This window comes from Mytilus trossulus, chromosome 12 (assembly GCF_036588685.1).
Source record: "Mytilus trossulus isolate FHL-02 chromosome 12, PNRI_Mtr1.1.1.hap1, whole genome shotgun sequence".
NCBI classification, from domain to species: domain Eukaryota; kingdom Metazoa; phylum Mollusca; class Bivalvia; order Mytilida; family Mytilidae; genus Mytilus; species Mytilus trossulus.
Window position 1 is genome coordinate 8,714,669 of NC_086384.1, and position 16,526 is coordinate 8,731,194.

General features: G+C 30.9%; 1 protein-coding gene across 1 annotated transcript; it reads left to right on the forward strand.

The window, feature by feature from the left end:
• Nucleotides 1–1,595: 1,595 nt before the first annotated feature.
• Nucleotides 1,596–14,192, forward strand: LOC134693209 (uncharacterized). The gene is made up of 11 exons (XM_063553944.1): nucleotides 1,596–1,722; nucleotides 2,310–2,428; nucleotides 3,087–3,221; nucleotides 3,751–3,930; nucleotides 5,257–5,413; nucleotides 6,859–6,962; nucleotides 7,709–7,816; nucleotides 11,443–11,571; nucleotides 12,238–12,423; nucleotides 13,227–13,425; nucleotides 13,845–14,192. The coding sequence occupies exons 1-11, from the start codon at nucleotides 1,604–1,606 to the stop codon at nucleotides 14,155–14,157; spliced, it is 1,749 nt and encodes a 582-aa protein (XP_063410014.1). The 5' UTR covers nucleotides 1,596–1,603; the 3' UTR covers nucleotides 14,158–14,192.
• The last annotated feature ends 2,334 nt before the right edge of the window (nucleotides 14,193–16,526 follow it).

Below are 16,526 nucleotides of genomic sequence, written 5' to 3' on the forward strand. Positions count from 1 at the left end.
AAGGCATATAAGATTGCACCAGCTATGTAAATAACAATTTAAAGTAGAACATATATGGTACTCATTCTGACGCGTACCATCGTCTAGATTATATTTCTAGTAAACTGTTTAACTTTTGGTTTGATCAGCCTTTCAACGTTTGTTTTTTATTATAAATAGTTTGGCCTCGAACATCATTGAAGAGGAACTAATTGTCGAAATGCTCATCTTGGTCAGTTAATTGGTAGCGTTTCTTCTCTAATACAGAAACGAACTTGTGTGGAAGTTTTAATTTGAGAAATTTATGGGTGAATGTTTTTTAACCTCAGTTGTTGAATTTATCACAAACGTTTACTTTCAACCAAATTTGATTCATATTCACAAGTATTGCAAATGTGTGTAGTTTAGTTGTATTTTCAAGGTTCAGATTGAAAATGAATGAATAGATGAAAAGCAGCGCTATGAATAAAGGCAACAGTAGTATACCGTTGTTCAAAATTCATAAATTGATAGAAAAAAAACAAATCCGGGCAACGAACTAAAACTGAGGGAAACGTATCAAATATAAACGAACCACGACACAACAGAGACACAACACTGAAATGTAACACACACAGAAACGAACTACAATGTAACAATGGCCATTTACTTATATATCCCGTCAATGTTTTTTATTGTCTTTCATTTTTTGGTGGTGTGTTTTATATAAGCGACTTTTTGTTTTTCTTTGGTTCTTATACCGTGACCAAGTACTTCAAAAGATCCCGTCAGTATGATAGTGTTCTATTTTATGTCATTATGGTATATTTCTATTATGAATTACAAAATACGTTGAACCTCAAACGTCAAAATCATTCAATCGCGTAGTGGAATTAACTATTTGGACTATTTAAAATCTAGGTCTTTTTATGAAATTTATTCTTTTATACTTTTGATATTTTAACCCTCTATGCTAACATTGCCTATGTGAAATTTAAAAATTGTTTGTATGTACATTGAACGACAAATGTGACGTATAAAATTTTCTGACGTCTGACACGCAAATCAATGAATGTGTTTGTAGATAGATGTTTTTGTGTTCTGTTAAATTGTTCCTTTTAAAATTGTTACACGATGATGACTGCTGTACAAATATTTTGACTATTTTATTTATTGTGTCTGTTTAGTAAACGCATCATTGTAGATGTAACGGAATTTGAAAACCAGGTTTAATCCAATATTTTCTACATTTGAAAATGCCTGTACCAAGTCAGGAATATGACATTTCTTGTTCATTCGTTTTTTATGCGTTTTGTTATTTGATTTTGCCATGTGTTAATGGACTTTCCGAATTGATTTTCTTCTAAGTTCAGTATTTTTTAGATTTTACTTTTTACCTGACTTGGTACAGGGCATTTTATGAAAATATTTTGGGATCAGCCTGGTTTTGTACCATGCTAAACCTCCCGCTTTAATGACAGTGTTAATTATAACATTAAAATGACAACATTACTGAAACAGTTAATCAACTTCAAATCATGCCGACTATACCATTTATTGTTGCTAGAGATGTTATGCATTTTTATCTTCCAAAGAAAAATCTTTGAAATGTTTTAAAATTCAAATTATCTTAACAGACCGAGATATGTGTTATAACGGAAATGGAACTACTTACAATGGAAACGTCAACGTTACAAAAAAGTTCCAGACATGTCTACATTGGAGTAAAATTACACATTGTGTGAATAATCTATATGAAAGAAGGTATTATGAAACATCCATTAAAATATGTATTTTATGTTCGTTAATATGTAAGATGAAAATTAAAGGGGTACTTTAAAAGAATTGAGATACAATTACACAACAGATAAGATAGTGTGATATCCAAACACATGTGCAAGTCAATTTCGAAAATGATACTAAGATAAGGAGATACAAAAGGGGTAAAATTAAGAATCATATTTGAAAATCCAGCAACATAATTGCCAACAGATGAAAGTATAAAAGATAAACATAAGTTAAAATTCAGGTACATACTTGAATAATACTAGCACTTACTCACATAAAAAGAATGGTGAACTAAACTGCTCCACACGGTTACGCCTTTCATTTTCAAAAAGTCGAATGGTCATATTACTCAAAACAGACTCTAAATAAGGAGTGTGTACTTAAACTATTACACGATGTTCGTTCGACAGTCCTTCCATTACATGTATATTATACACTGGAAGGTTTATATTTCTAGCGCATTGTATGAAAGTAAATTAAAAAAATAAATGTCGTGTGGCCTGTGTTTAACGAATCTGTATTATTCTTAGCATCATTTATATTATGTTTTGTCATCATTGTAGTGAATCTGCATCATTTTTAAAAGAAAACTTCTGTAGGCGTGCAGGCGATGGTTTAGCACCATGGTGTTATACTGATGTAGACCAGTGTTCACGTGACTATTGTGATGTTTGTAATCTTGGTAGGTATATGTTTAATTAATACCAAACCCATTGACCTGTGCATGTTTATTCCAAATTGTATTTTACCCACATATTTGTTTACAAGTTACCCAACAGAGTACAGAAAAATGTATATTCTACTATACCGTCACTGCTTTGACATAATGTAAAAACACCTTTCTAGGTAAGAACAATGTAAAGATACACAGACTAAGTAATATATCCCTCGTGCAAAGCTGGTAATAGATAGTATTGCGTGTATTGTTAATTCGAATTTTCATTGTGCCCTGATCACTCATATAAAATAATTTGAATAAAGTATTTTCAGAATATGCCTTTTTACGATAAAAACAATGAAATTTTTTAGGACACATTGATACATACCATTAGACCATAACCAGTTTAAAAAATGAAAACTCCGTTTCGCAGGTTTCATAAATTAAATAATAACTCGTTAATTAACTTAAAAGTTTAAATTTCAAACTAGATAGAATATGGCAGTCTTTCATTGAAATGTTATTGTTAAAATTAAAATTAAAAATAACATATATCAAAAATTAAAATATTAAAAATTAAAAAATTTAATTTAAAATGAATATGTTTCATCATATTATATTTGTTTTCTAAGTTTATATTTTTTGGTGTAGTGTCACAAATTATTTATTTTTTCTGTTGCAGAGGAATGTTATGACATCTTCGATGACTGTAATGATCTAATGACAGAAGATAAGGAGTTTTGTTCTGTGGATATAGAGGCATCACGTGGTTGTAGAAAAAGTTGTAAATTATGTAATCTTGAGAAGCCTTTACCAGGTACTGTTTGTGAGAATAATTGTATTAAAGAGGTTCGCTACTCAGTTTAAAAAAAACAAGCTTTTCAAAACACTAGTTTATATTGATAGGGGGTTATTAATGGAACCGAAGGAGTAAAAAAAAATATAGGTCAATGTGCTTGTTTTCGAGATAATAGCCATTCAAAATTTGGCTGGAAAATGTTCTCTCTTGGTTTTTCATAGCTTTATCATTGACAAGTTTAAGTGCTTAAATACTATTAAAAATATAACAAGGATTTTATAAGACTTTTACAGATGGCTTGTAATTATACATATAAATAATCTATAAAAAGAAAAATGGGGGTCAATCGGCAATTTTTATTAGGGCATTCAAATGGATAAAACCAGAGGTTTCTGACTAACAAAAACTCCAAAACATGACAAGAGGACATTTAATGATAAAATATGTTTAAAAAAATTTGATTTCCCATACAGAAAATAAAAAACATAACAAATATATAATTGTTGTAGATATAAATACAATTGTAGTGATGAAAATTATATTGTAGTGAAACGGGTATCTTGTTCAAGCCCACTAATACCCTTTGACGGGATTCCAAAAATACCCGTGAAAACAAGCTATGCAGTTGGAGAAACTGTTTTATTCATGTGTATAAACGGTGTGGAAACAGATAGCCATGTATGTTTGGCTGATGGTACATGGTCAGGAGGGAACTTTGTCTGTGGAAGTACGTATTAATCTATTGTTAAGAGGATGCAAATTATAATTTTAACATTATAGTGAACAATGTAATTGCTTATACGCTTTGGTTGTAGCAGCATATATTTCCCGTCGTTGTTATCACATAGTGATATAGATGTTGAATTTTCGTTTCTCTTCTATTCTCATACTATTTTTTTTTATTTTTTCAATGACTTCTGCTTAATTTGTTGAGTTTACTAGAACATCAACTTTCATAAAATTTTATGCAAAAAGATAGCATAAACTAAAAAAAAAAAACATTGAAGAAAAGCTTTCTTATAGTTACCAGTAGCACAAAATGATAGAAAGATAAGACAAATACATGTATCAATAACTTTGTGCGATACATTATGTACATAGTGAATTTCCTCCCGCTTTATACAACGAACGAGTCAGATGCAATTTTGGCCTTCTTTAAAACAATTATCCTAGTGGTAAGACCAATCTTCATAAAGACTTTTGTCATAATTAAATTATTTGAAGGATGTTTTTAAGATCTTAAACTATATACTCATTTGGCATAATAACTGTGCAGTTGCTAAGATCCATACATATTTTGTTCATTTTCATTCATAAACCATGTTTAATCCTTAACACACACAGTAGCATAAGCTACACAATATTAAAGCGACTCTGGCATTTTTCCATTTTACAATATTTGCATTGTCTTTCCCACATTTACATCACAGGGGTTAAGGCTTTCAAAATCTTTTCTTTTTGTTTCAACTTGTAGGAGCTGTAGGTAAGTGTATCTTTTGCAAAATGAAAATATTTAAAAACAATTTGAACTTGAAACTCGTGAGTGTACGAGATAATGAGTTTGCAGTCATTGCCTGAAATGGTTCGTTTTGTCTGGCTTTTTGTTTTTCTATGAAATGCCACAAAGAGTCACACATTTACACATTTTACAATTATTTCTGCAAATATGCGAATGTTATCAATTAATAATATAAGCGAATCAGATAAAAAGTTTATTAACAAAAACAAAATGTAAATCGAGATTTTGATATCTTTAATTTAGCATTCAAAGATGTTCTCAAAGGTGTAGATATAAACGTTTGATAACACGATTTCAATTCTGCCTAGTATACTATCTAAAAGGAAATATGACAGTTTGTGACATTGCGAGTATGAATATTAATAATAAAACAGTACGAAACAAACTAAGACAATCATACAATATCTTCTTATCTTTATGATATACAATCTTTGGCAACACCACTAAAGTAATGAAAATACAATAGTTTTTCCATTGATAAATTGATAAACCCGAAAAACAGTGAACCCACAATTTTATTTTTGTATTTTGTAGAATGCCCGCCAGGCTGGATAACTTTTTCTGAAAGATGTTACAAATGGTTCGATGTTTATATGACAGTGTATGAAGGGAGAGAATTATGTGCCAACATGAGCGCCTCTATGTCGTCTGCTAAGGATCCAAAGGAAAACGATTTTTTGTTGACGTTAAGGTAAATTTCATCAAGCAACTGAATGATTAAAATGAGTTGCTAAGAATTTGTTTTTTAAGCTAACCTGCTCAGCAAAGCCCATATCAGTTACAAATAGTTTTGATTAAAACTACTGTTTTATTGTGAAAATTAGGCCCCAAAACTCTCAACCAATAAGATATGACAGGGCAACATTTTATACAATTTAAATGTCAATATATTAGTAAAATGTTCTTAGTTGCACACATGTTAGATACTAGTATTTTATTTTTAATCTCGTTAAAACTTAAGTGATAGTATGCAGTGTTAATTTTTTAAAAGTCTTTTGTTAATGTTGGTTCAATTGGTCATTTACAATACAGGGAAGAATCTTAGTGCCGTTGTTGTAAAATTAAAGAGCATTGTTAACAACTATAAAGTAAAAAAAGTATCAGAAGTTGGGAAAACAGTTAATGGTGGTTTAAATCTGAACTCAGTGCATGAACATTATTTGATGTAGTACAACGCAACTTTCTCCAGAAATTGTCTCTCGCAAACTATGATATATACCATATGGTATTAAACTATTCATAAATGTGAATCATTCATCATACTTTTTTTTTTATAAATTGTTATTTGGATGGAGAGTTGTCACATTGGCACTCACACCACATCTTCCTATATCTATCATAGTTTTACCAAAGACGATGGACTTGGTGCACCTGTAGCTGAATTAATCTTTACTAGGAACACGTACAAAATAAAAGACAAACTTAAAAAGTTACTAAATACATTTTGGAGCTAATTTATCACATTATCACATGTAATTGGATACGAAACATCTAATGTTTATTTTCCATGAGAAAGCTTGAACATTTACGTTAGGCGTATTTTGAACAACTTCCATTATGTTCGCTAATTCATGCTCTTAAAGTTCGATTTCTTTAATTTGACTTTGTAATTGTTGATATGAGCTGATGGGTTTTACAAAGACGAAATGCATATATGCTTAATTGTAAGTCGGGTATATTTTATGAGATATTTTTTAAGAAAACATCATTGTCTGATGTTTTACGTAAATTCCCGTAGCTGTATATACTGCAATCGACCCTTGTTCAATTTAAGCTACTTTTGGATTCTTACATGTCGTTACAACGGCCCATTGAGACGAAGACACGTCCATTTTATAAGTTACAATTGTATAAGATGCTTTAATAAATAATGTTGATATTGAAAGAAAATTTTGGCAAATCATTTTATGTTCGTTTAGAAAACAATGAAAATGAGAAGAACCATCAACACAAAAAAAAATTAGAATATCATTATTCTAAACTAACTACTTATCTGAGATGTAAATGTAGGACAATCCATATGCATTTCTTTGACTATTTGCAAGACAACTAGTAAGAAGACAGATTAAATTATTTATTTAGGTTTTTTGGGTACTATTTTGAATATAAATATTTCCCATTTATTTTCTTTAACAGCGACAACAGTCGTTCCTTCTGGCTTGGTATAGAAAAAGATGAAAATGATGAGTATATATGGAAAGAAGATGGTTCAATTGTTACGTGGACAAATTGGGGACGAGGTAAAATTCATTATTACATGTCAGTTGTGTTTATGCTTTAATATGATGTGGAATTCTTTCGTAATTATTTCTTTGCAACATATTACATGTCGAACTAGATTTAATGCATATTATATTCCGTTCATTTGTATATTCTCGTATTAAAATATAAACTGCTTAGCAGTAAAACGAACAGTTATTGAAATATTTTCCAGATTGAACGAAAAAACCTTCGATTAATTTGTTTTCGTCTGCTAGATAAATAGATAAACATAGTGTAGAATCAAAATCTTACGAAAGCCTATTAGGGTCGCACACAAAAAAATAAATTATCTCGTAAATACAAGATATGTATATCGTAATTACAAGAAAACTATCTTCTTGTAATTTGATTATCTTGTAATTACGAGATCAAAAAAATCTGATCTCGTAATTACGCGATAGTTTGGTCTTAATTACGCGATGATTATTTCTTAATTACGAGATTAAAATCTTAACTCGTAATTACGAGATAGTTTTCCCGTAATTACGCGACAATCATCTCGTAATTACGCGATAGTTGTCTCGTTATTTATTACGAGATATATTTATCTCGTAATTACGAGATCAATAAAAAAAATTGTGACAATAATAGGCTTTTGTAAAATCTAAGTATAATTAGGCCGCAAAATAAGCAAATGATACATACAGTTTTAGGCAAGAGTATGTTTTTAACAAAAATGATTTTTGTTGGTAAATTATCAAAGTTTTAACCTTTTGTTTTGTAGGAAATGATACATCAAATGCATGTGCAAATGTAAACGATGAGGGAAAGTGGAATCGTTGGGGTTGTGATTGGGATTATTTATCTATTATCTGTAAATTAACTCCATCTAGTAAGTAATGTACTTGTTCGTTTCAATTTTGAGAGAGACTGTAAGCTAAGTCCAATAAAAAAAGGGACGAAAGATACCAGATGGACATTCATCTCATCGATCGATAATAAAACTGTCAAAGCTATTTCTAAAAAGGAAAGAGATAAGCAATCAATCACAAATATACAAGACACAACATATTGAACTAAAAACTAAGCAACACGAATTCAACCAAAACTGGAAATGATAAAAGGTACTTCTGAGAGTACGCAGATTATCTTCAACATGTGGCATCCGTTCGCGTTGTTCACGGTAAAAGGGTTCCTTTGTTAGGGCACATTGACTTCAAAAACTAAACATAGTACACAAATCCATCCATAACGTCATGTAGATGCTTACAAGTTATTGTTTATTTGAACAATCCTTTTTTTAGATTTAAAATGTTTGTCTTGCATATTTCATTAAGGGCTTCAAAATGTACGTGTTTAATATCATAAAAACTGCAAAACTCATCTCTTCGATGTTGAGATATTAACCAACAGCACTACTCCAAAGTATTTATTGTGCTATCTAACTTGTACAAAATTTTAATATATATAACTCATTCAGCAATAGATTGGATTGTCTCACTTTGTCAACAATTTGAGATCTAATCTAAATTATTAGTAATTAAGGTTTTCATCAGTCATTACAAAGTATGACAATGTTTAGTATATTGGAAATTCAATAGTCTTTTAATCATATTCAATTTCTCAAAAAGTGAATGACAAGAAGCCGAATTATGTGATATTTTGCAACTTTTAAATATGTTGATTGTCTGTAATACATGATGCATTCATTCCAGAGAAAAGCGCGTTTGGCTAGTTTGCTTATTGATTTTATTTTGAAGGTTCCTATCACTAACGCAATTTGATGAGAATGTAAACACAGTAAGAGGTTTAGCGCTATAAAACCAGGTTTGATCCACCATTTTCTACATTTGAAAATGCCTGAACCAAGTCAGGAATTAATATGACAGTTCTTGTCCATTTGTTTTTTATGTGTTTTTTTATTTGATTTTGCCATGTGATTATGGACTTTCCGATTAGATTTTCCTCTGAGTTCAGTATTTTTGTTATTTTACTTTTTACTAAAAAATGATAGCCTCAAATAGTTAACCTAACCTAATTTAAGTTGTATTTGTATCATGTAGTACATAAAATCTCAGGATATAGCGAGATGCAACTTGTAACATTAACACACCAATATTTTTTTAGCTGAGAAAGTGATTTCGGATTTTTTTTTAATCATATAAACATCCATAAGTCCATTGAAGGATAAAGCAAGCACTATTCCAAATATGTCTTTTATGTGAAATAAATGGATCTCAAACAAAACCTCTAGTTTTACCTTAACAAAAAAAGAGGGGGAAAATCAATCATCAAAACCAAAATTAATATATATTTGATACAAACAAAATGTAATATGTACAAATCATGAAAAACAAATTCTCAGGCTGCAAGAACTGATATAAAAGAGCCAATACACATATATGATAAATAGAAGTAAATCTTACAACATGGTCTTTAACGAAGCACTTGGGACATGCAATCACGAATATTCCCACCAATTGTGTTTATACATCCTTACATATAACCGTACATATATGTTCTTTGATGTGAAATGCACAATGTAAATTACCTTTTCTCGTGGATTCAATCTAGTGCCAATGTTGTAAATTTTCTAGGAACAAACCCGAGAGTTTAAAACATTGCACTGTTATTAAAATAGTATTTACAATATGTAAAATGAAGATAATTTGCGCATGTACATAAAATGAAACCAATCATGTTTCATGTATTGTCACTGATTGGGACGACAAAGAAAAGCATAATCAGAACGCTTTTTGTTTGCCTAACATTGGCCACGTTTTTCATGAATTGCAAAAGACTTAACAGACGATCTGACATGTACCAATGGTGCTGCAATAACTTTAGTTCGAATCCCCTTCACGAAACGGTAAACACACAATTATAATAATGAAATATAGTTTAAAACAAAATCAATTGATAAAATGTATCATTTCTTTCTGCTGATGTTGTCGTTTTGTTTTTATTTCTTATCATATTACATATCTTCCTATTTCGTCATTGCGTAGGTTAATTAATGACTTTCAAACTTTTTTTAAATCTTGACTTTTTACATAAAATTTCAGTTTCAAATATATATAAATAGACAGATTGATAGAATTTTAATAAATGTCAGATGTTAACAGTCCTTTTATTAGCTTGCCTAGACTAGCAAGTCGTCACCCTTTTATTGCAAAAAAAACAACAAAACTCGTATTAAGTACAGCACTAAATTTTATATTAACAATTTTACAACACAATTGTGATGTTTTCTTTCTGATTTATTCTGACAATATTGGTTCATAGAGGTAAAGTGAATTTAACTCTAAATGAATAGTAGAAGCAGGAACACGTACGTCAGACACTAACACATAAAAGATATCAATATATTAGAAAATATTTGTTGCTTATGGAATTTAACGAGGCCGAGCATCAGTTGTTGTCATTTAAGAACAAAAAAGAAAACAAATATCCGTCATATACATGTGCATCAGACAAAAATAAGTTTTGATGATACTAGATATTTTAGAAATTACAGGGACAGTAAAAAAGGACGAGAGAAAACTTTAAAAGTGGTTGTGTTTTCTTTCCAACATTTTTTTAAAGTGTCTAAATAGTAAGCTAAAACATCTTTGGTGTTTTATTGAATTGCAAGTCAATCATTCAACCCATTTGATGACCTATTGAACCATAAACAAACTTACGAATAGTCTTTTCAAAGATGCAAGGCAAGAATTGGTTTGGTTTCACACGAACATAGAGTATTTATTGTTGCCTTTAATTGCGTTTAATTTTTTTTTATCTATTTGGGTAAAGACCTTTTGATAATGGTCCGATTTTAATGAAACTCGACATTTTTAACCAGAACTTGGATGTTATCTTCCTTTATTGAATACGTTTTCTCTTCAAGCTTCCCTCTAGAAAGCGTGAAAGCAATATTTAAAAAAATTAAATTATAAAAAACACAAAATTTTGACTTTATTGTCAAAGTGTGATGTTTGAAGACCAACAATTATTTGTTGAACAATTGTTTTCTATCAATCTCTATGAATTATTGTAGTATTTTTAAACGCTTTTAATTCTTAGATAAAAAGAAAATATCCACCGTTTAATCAAGTTGTCTCATTGGCAACCAAACTCAGAATCAATATTGATACACATATGTGCCATCTTTAATGGCCTGACAACAGTATCGTAACTACATTCCTTCTAAATAAGTTTGTTTAAAGGTTTGATTAGCCTTTAAAGTGAATGCTTACATTTTTGTGTCCCTGTAGAATTCCCCCCCCCCCTCTTTTGTGTTTTGTAAAGAATATTACCATGCCAGTTTTATATAATAACTTTTCGAAGAATCCAAATGTAGAAATTATAATTAACGAGTAATTGAAGAGCACATTAATTCATAATGAGTGAATTCGCAGGAGTTAGTAATACATTTAACTTGGTAACATTTTAATGTTTAAATGGTATGTGTGTAGTTATAAACGTTTGTATAGATGACGTACCCATATTGCTTATAATCAATACTTTCTGTTCTAGATCGTGTTGAATGTCTCGACTACAGACTTGATTGCTTAGATCTGTTAAAAGACGATCCTGGGATGTGTATAGATTTTGAAGAGTTTTCTAGGGACAATTGTCCATGGACATGTGGCTTCTGTGGAACTGGTAAGATGATTATGAATGATATTCGAAATTAAACTACAAAACTGTAAATCGTTGGAGCCCAAAATAGATATCATTTTTATATGCATAAAGGATTTCTTTATTAAGTTTTTAAAAAATCAGTAAATCTTGCGCAGTTCCTTTTCAGTAATCAATTTTAAGCGCTTTGTTTAGAGTTATCGTATTTTCAATATATACTATCATTTTGTCGTTTATCATCTTGCAACATTCAGGAATGTGAAGTGATCAAGTAAAAGAACTGTTTGGTTTTGGTATTCTCCCCCTCTCTCTCTCTCTCTCTCTCTCTCTCAGAGTTATTACAGGTGATATAGATAGATTAAGAAAATAAATTGTCTTGTTCACTAAACGAATTGCAAACTTGATGTGGTCTTCGGATTATGTTTTTCCTATATTCGGCAGTAAAACTCTTGCTCAACTGATGTGTTAAGGGGTGTTTATTCAGTTGTACATGTGCGGGATGTATAATATATAGTCACATCCAGTTTGGTTTTCTATGCGCTTAAGGACCCTGTTGACAAGTTTTCAATGGATTTTCCCCAAGACACTCTCCTTTTCTAATTGCTTTCCACGCAATTGACAAAGGACGTAAATGTAGATAATTTAGCAATATAAAATTGCTTTTATACCTATTAAATGTTTATATTTTAGCAACCATTTGTGCAATTCCAACACTGCAACCAAAAACCATTATTAAAGCAGGAAGTGCTTTACGAACTCGTGTGGGAGGAATATTTTCATATATTTGTGCTGACGGCTATGAGCTAGATAGTGGTAATGATAAAAGAGCTTGTCTCAGAGATGGAAGTTTAACGGGCGATCCACCAGTATGCATAGGTAATTCATGTATCTGCCTTTCCTACCAACTGGAAAGATCGCTCATATCAAAAACCAAATATGTAGGCATTTGACAACAATAAACATATAATAAAGGGAGCATGTTCATGACTTCAAAGATTTGACATTAGTATAATCAATTGCTGAAATTTTATTTACGTTTATTTAGATCTGTCAATTATCTGGAACACTCACATTTTACTGTTATGCCAATCAAATGTTTTGCATTTGCAAATCATATTTTTATGCCCACCTACGATAGTAGAGGGGCATTATGTTTTCTGGTATGTGGGTTCGTTCCTCCGTCTGTTCGTTCGTCCCGCTACAGGTTAAAGTTTTTGGTTTAGGTAGTTTTTAATGAAGTTAAAATCCAATCAACTTGAAACTTAGTACACATGTTCCCCATGATATGATCTTTCTAATTTCAATTCCAAATTAAAGTTTTGACCCCCAATTTCACGGTCCATTGAACATGGAAAATGATAGTGTGAGTGGGGCATCCGTGTACTATGGACACATTCTTGTTTTCAAATATTTTTTTCAAATTTTATTTGTGACATGCTGTCCCGCATTTGCCTTTATTTGTCTTATTAAGATCTGTTCAAAGAATAAAAGTTAATTATTTATTAATAACTTTGTTTTTGAAATATGGATTTATTGGATATCTGTTTCAAAAGGATGCATTAAAAATATATATATAGCCCTGCAATAGGAGAATGTATGTGTTTAGAATGGTTTTGTGTTTGTTACTTTTTCATTGACATGTTACATCATCTTTACTTCATATCTTAATTATTTTTCAGAGAGCCACTTAGTGCAATCAAGAAACAATGATGTGTCTCTTCGCTCACGACGCATGCTCGCCAATGAAAGAAAAATGTATATAGGAAACAACACATTAATGCGTATTCATAAATCCGGGAGAGTTGTTGCCTGGACTTTCTATTCAATGGTTGACTGTGAGGTTACCTTCAGTATTTGGAGACCTGTAGATAAAGGACGGTGTGTATAGTTAATGATATACTTCTTTAATGTCAGAGTAACGTATCGTGTTATATTGCATGGCATAATATGGGTAATATCACTTAGCGCTCAAGAAAAAAACATACCAAAAGAATACTGCTTTTTCGTAGAAACGGTGAGGTCACTTTCTTGGAGAAAACCTTACGGTCTTATTATCACATCAGAATGACTACGGGAAACCATTATAAGATATGAACGTAATTAACTGCTAGATATCTATCCCTTAACATTAGGTTTATATGTAAACTAAAAAAAAAGTTATCCAGGAAATTCCGAACTGCAAGTTAAATTCAATAATTGAAAAGACCATATAGTCTGACACTATCAACGCGTGAATATTTCTAACAATTTGGTATTATCAATTTATTATATTAATCCTTCCAATATTCCTTCCTCAGGTTTACTCTAATTGGACGGAATACAATCGACAAAAGTCGACACGATAGGAAGCGAAAAGTTTACATTCCTTTTGCTGAACAAATAAGTGCACTTAAAGGTGATATAATGGGTGTATTTTTTGCCTACGGAAAAGGATCTTGCATTCCATACGATCTTTGTAATCTTAATATGGACAAATACGGGAATCAGATGGAATCAATGAACATGAAAGGAAAGGCTGTGGTCTGGAATATAAAAGAGACTTATCAGTTCAAAACTCTAACAGACAGTTCGCGGTGTAAAATTTGGTCATTCTCAGCTGTTGTTCAATAAATATGCTTTGGGATGACATGTGTGAATAGAGTCAATATGGGGAATATTTCAATTGAACAGTAAAAAAAACAATGGGAATTCATGTTAAGGTCTACAATTGCATGTTTACAGTGTTAAAAAAATTGTTGCTGTTTCCAATTTTTATACTCTAGAGTATAAAGTAGTTGTAAATTTACAAGTCCTGCAAAAACCAACCATTTTTTAGTCAATTCTCTACAGAACAAGAGAGACACTTAATCATAACGAACGATAATCAGCAAAAGGTTCCTGATAAGGGTTCTTACACAATATTTTACTTTCTAATATTCGTTTCTGGCGGTTCCTGAAAAAGGTAAATCCAGATAAACCCATATAACGCATGAAATAAATAAAGTGTTATCTTCAATATTTTTGAAAAAGTCTATTTGAAAAAAACTTATTTGACTTAGTTTTTGTATTTTAAAATTTTGGTTGCTTGATTTAAAAAAAACATGCTACAACAGCTACATAGAAAAACAGACAATTAATGATTTGTCTCTTTTATGCAATGGTCTACACTCTTTAGTGCATCAATATCACGATGGTTACATCTACTATTTGATACTAAGACTAATAAATATTGGGTGAAGGTTTATAATACCCGAGGGTATCACCAGCCCAGTAGTCAGCACTTCGGTGTTGACATGAATATCAATTATATGGTCATTTTTATAAATTTTCTGTTTACAAAACTTTGAATTTTTCGAAAATCTAAGGATTTTCTTACGCCCAGGAGTAGATTACCTTAGCCGTATTTGGCACAACTTTTTTGAATTTTGGGTCCTCAATGCTCTTCAACTTTGTATTTGTTTGGCTTTTTAATTGTTTTGATATGAGTGTCACTGATGAGTCTTGTGTAGACGAAACGCGCGTCTGGCGTATTAAATTATAATTCTGGTACTTTTGATAACTATTATAATACAGCGATCAAAACAATAAAAGACATGTTTAATATAAAAAAAAGAAGATGTGGTCTGATTTCCAATTAGACAACTCTCCACAAGAGAACAAATGGCCTAGAAATTACTATACAGCTTCAATAAAACGAAAAGCCCATAAAGCATAGAAAGCCAATTTATATCTTTAAAAATGTCTGTGCAAAAAAGATACAGAGGTGTAAATTGCACCGAGTCCGGAAAAATGAAAAGATTTATCATAAAATATCAAAGATACCCTGAATGAAAACAAACATATTATATATAACGTGTGGTACACACCGATGAGGATTACGACTTCGCACGTGCTCGAATGAACTGATATATGAGTCAAATTAATTTTCTTTACGGTTGAACCCGCTACCTTTAATCTCAATGTTTTGGAATAAGAAAAACGTACAGTATGTTTATACGAGCAAACTTCGTTGCGGGAGGATAGAAGGGGTCCTGGTCCCAAAATCAAGAGCTTAAAAACACGAAATCCCGAAATCCCCGGCTTAAACAAAAGAGAATCCTGGGGTTCCGAAATTCGAACAAAGAAATTCCCGGATCCCGAAAGGGTCAATCCCGAAATCCCGAGCTTGAAAACACCCGATCCCGGAATCCCGATAAAGGTCCAATCTCCCATCTTCGTTATACCGGGTAGAGTAAAGTTATACTTTTTTTTTCACTTTTTATTGACCATGACACATTATAAAAAGATTATGTCACCTTCAGTACTTGACTGGTGTATATATGTGTCAGTGGTTAGGAACATCACCAATGCGAAATTAAAGATTTAATTCACACCTAGAATTCGTGCGATATTCAGTGCAATTCTCATTACAATCAAACTACTTTTGTTTGCCTTATACTAGTTTTGATGGAGATTTTCACGTATATAAATGGGATTATTTAGTTTTAAACAAAATACTCCAAAATGATCAAATATAGGACAACATTAAAAAAATCATGTTTATATGGGATTACCATTTTATACTGCATATTTATTTCTTAAAATTTTAAAATATATTCTAATCTCTTAATAAGATCATGTAAGGGAAGTTAACCATTTGCAACATTTACTACATGTATTTCCAATATTAACACCTTCTTACGTTTCTTTTACGACCTAGATATTGAATACTTCAAATTTGCAAGATTTATGTCTATCAATAAAAAAAAAACACTCGCATCACAGAAGTTCAGAAATTGGCATCAAAATAGTTAAATCTGAACACAAAAATGCTTCTTCTTGAAAAAAAACTATATTGTATGAATTATTCATCCCAAACAAAAAAACATGTAGAAGCATTACAGCTGTTTTTTCGTCATCTTGACTTAATTTCCTTTAAATTAGAAATAAAATACATCTGTTAAAGTAAAATAACAAAAATATCAGACTCCGAGGAAAGTAAAAATGAAACGTCATTATCA

Excerpts from the sequence above, each read along its gene's own strand:
- LOC134693209 (XM_063553944.1), top strand. The coding sequence starts at position 1,604 with ATGTGTTATAACGGAAATGGAACTACTTACAATGGAAACGTCAACGTT. Across the intron at positions 3,931-5,256 it reads AGGGAACTTTGTCTGTGGAA|AATGCCCGCCAGGCTGGATA; the intron begins GTACGTATTAAT and ends TGTATTTTGTAG. Across the intron at positions 6,963-7,708 it reads GTGGACAAATTGGGGACGAG|GAAATGATACATCAAATGCA; the intron begins GTAAAATTCATT and ends TTTGTTTTGTAG.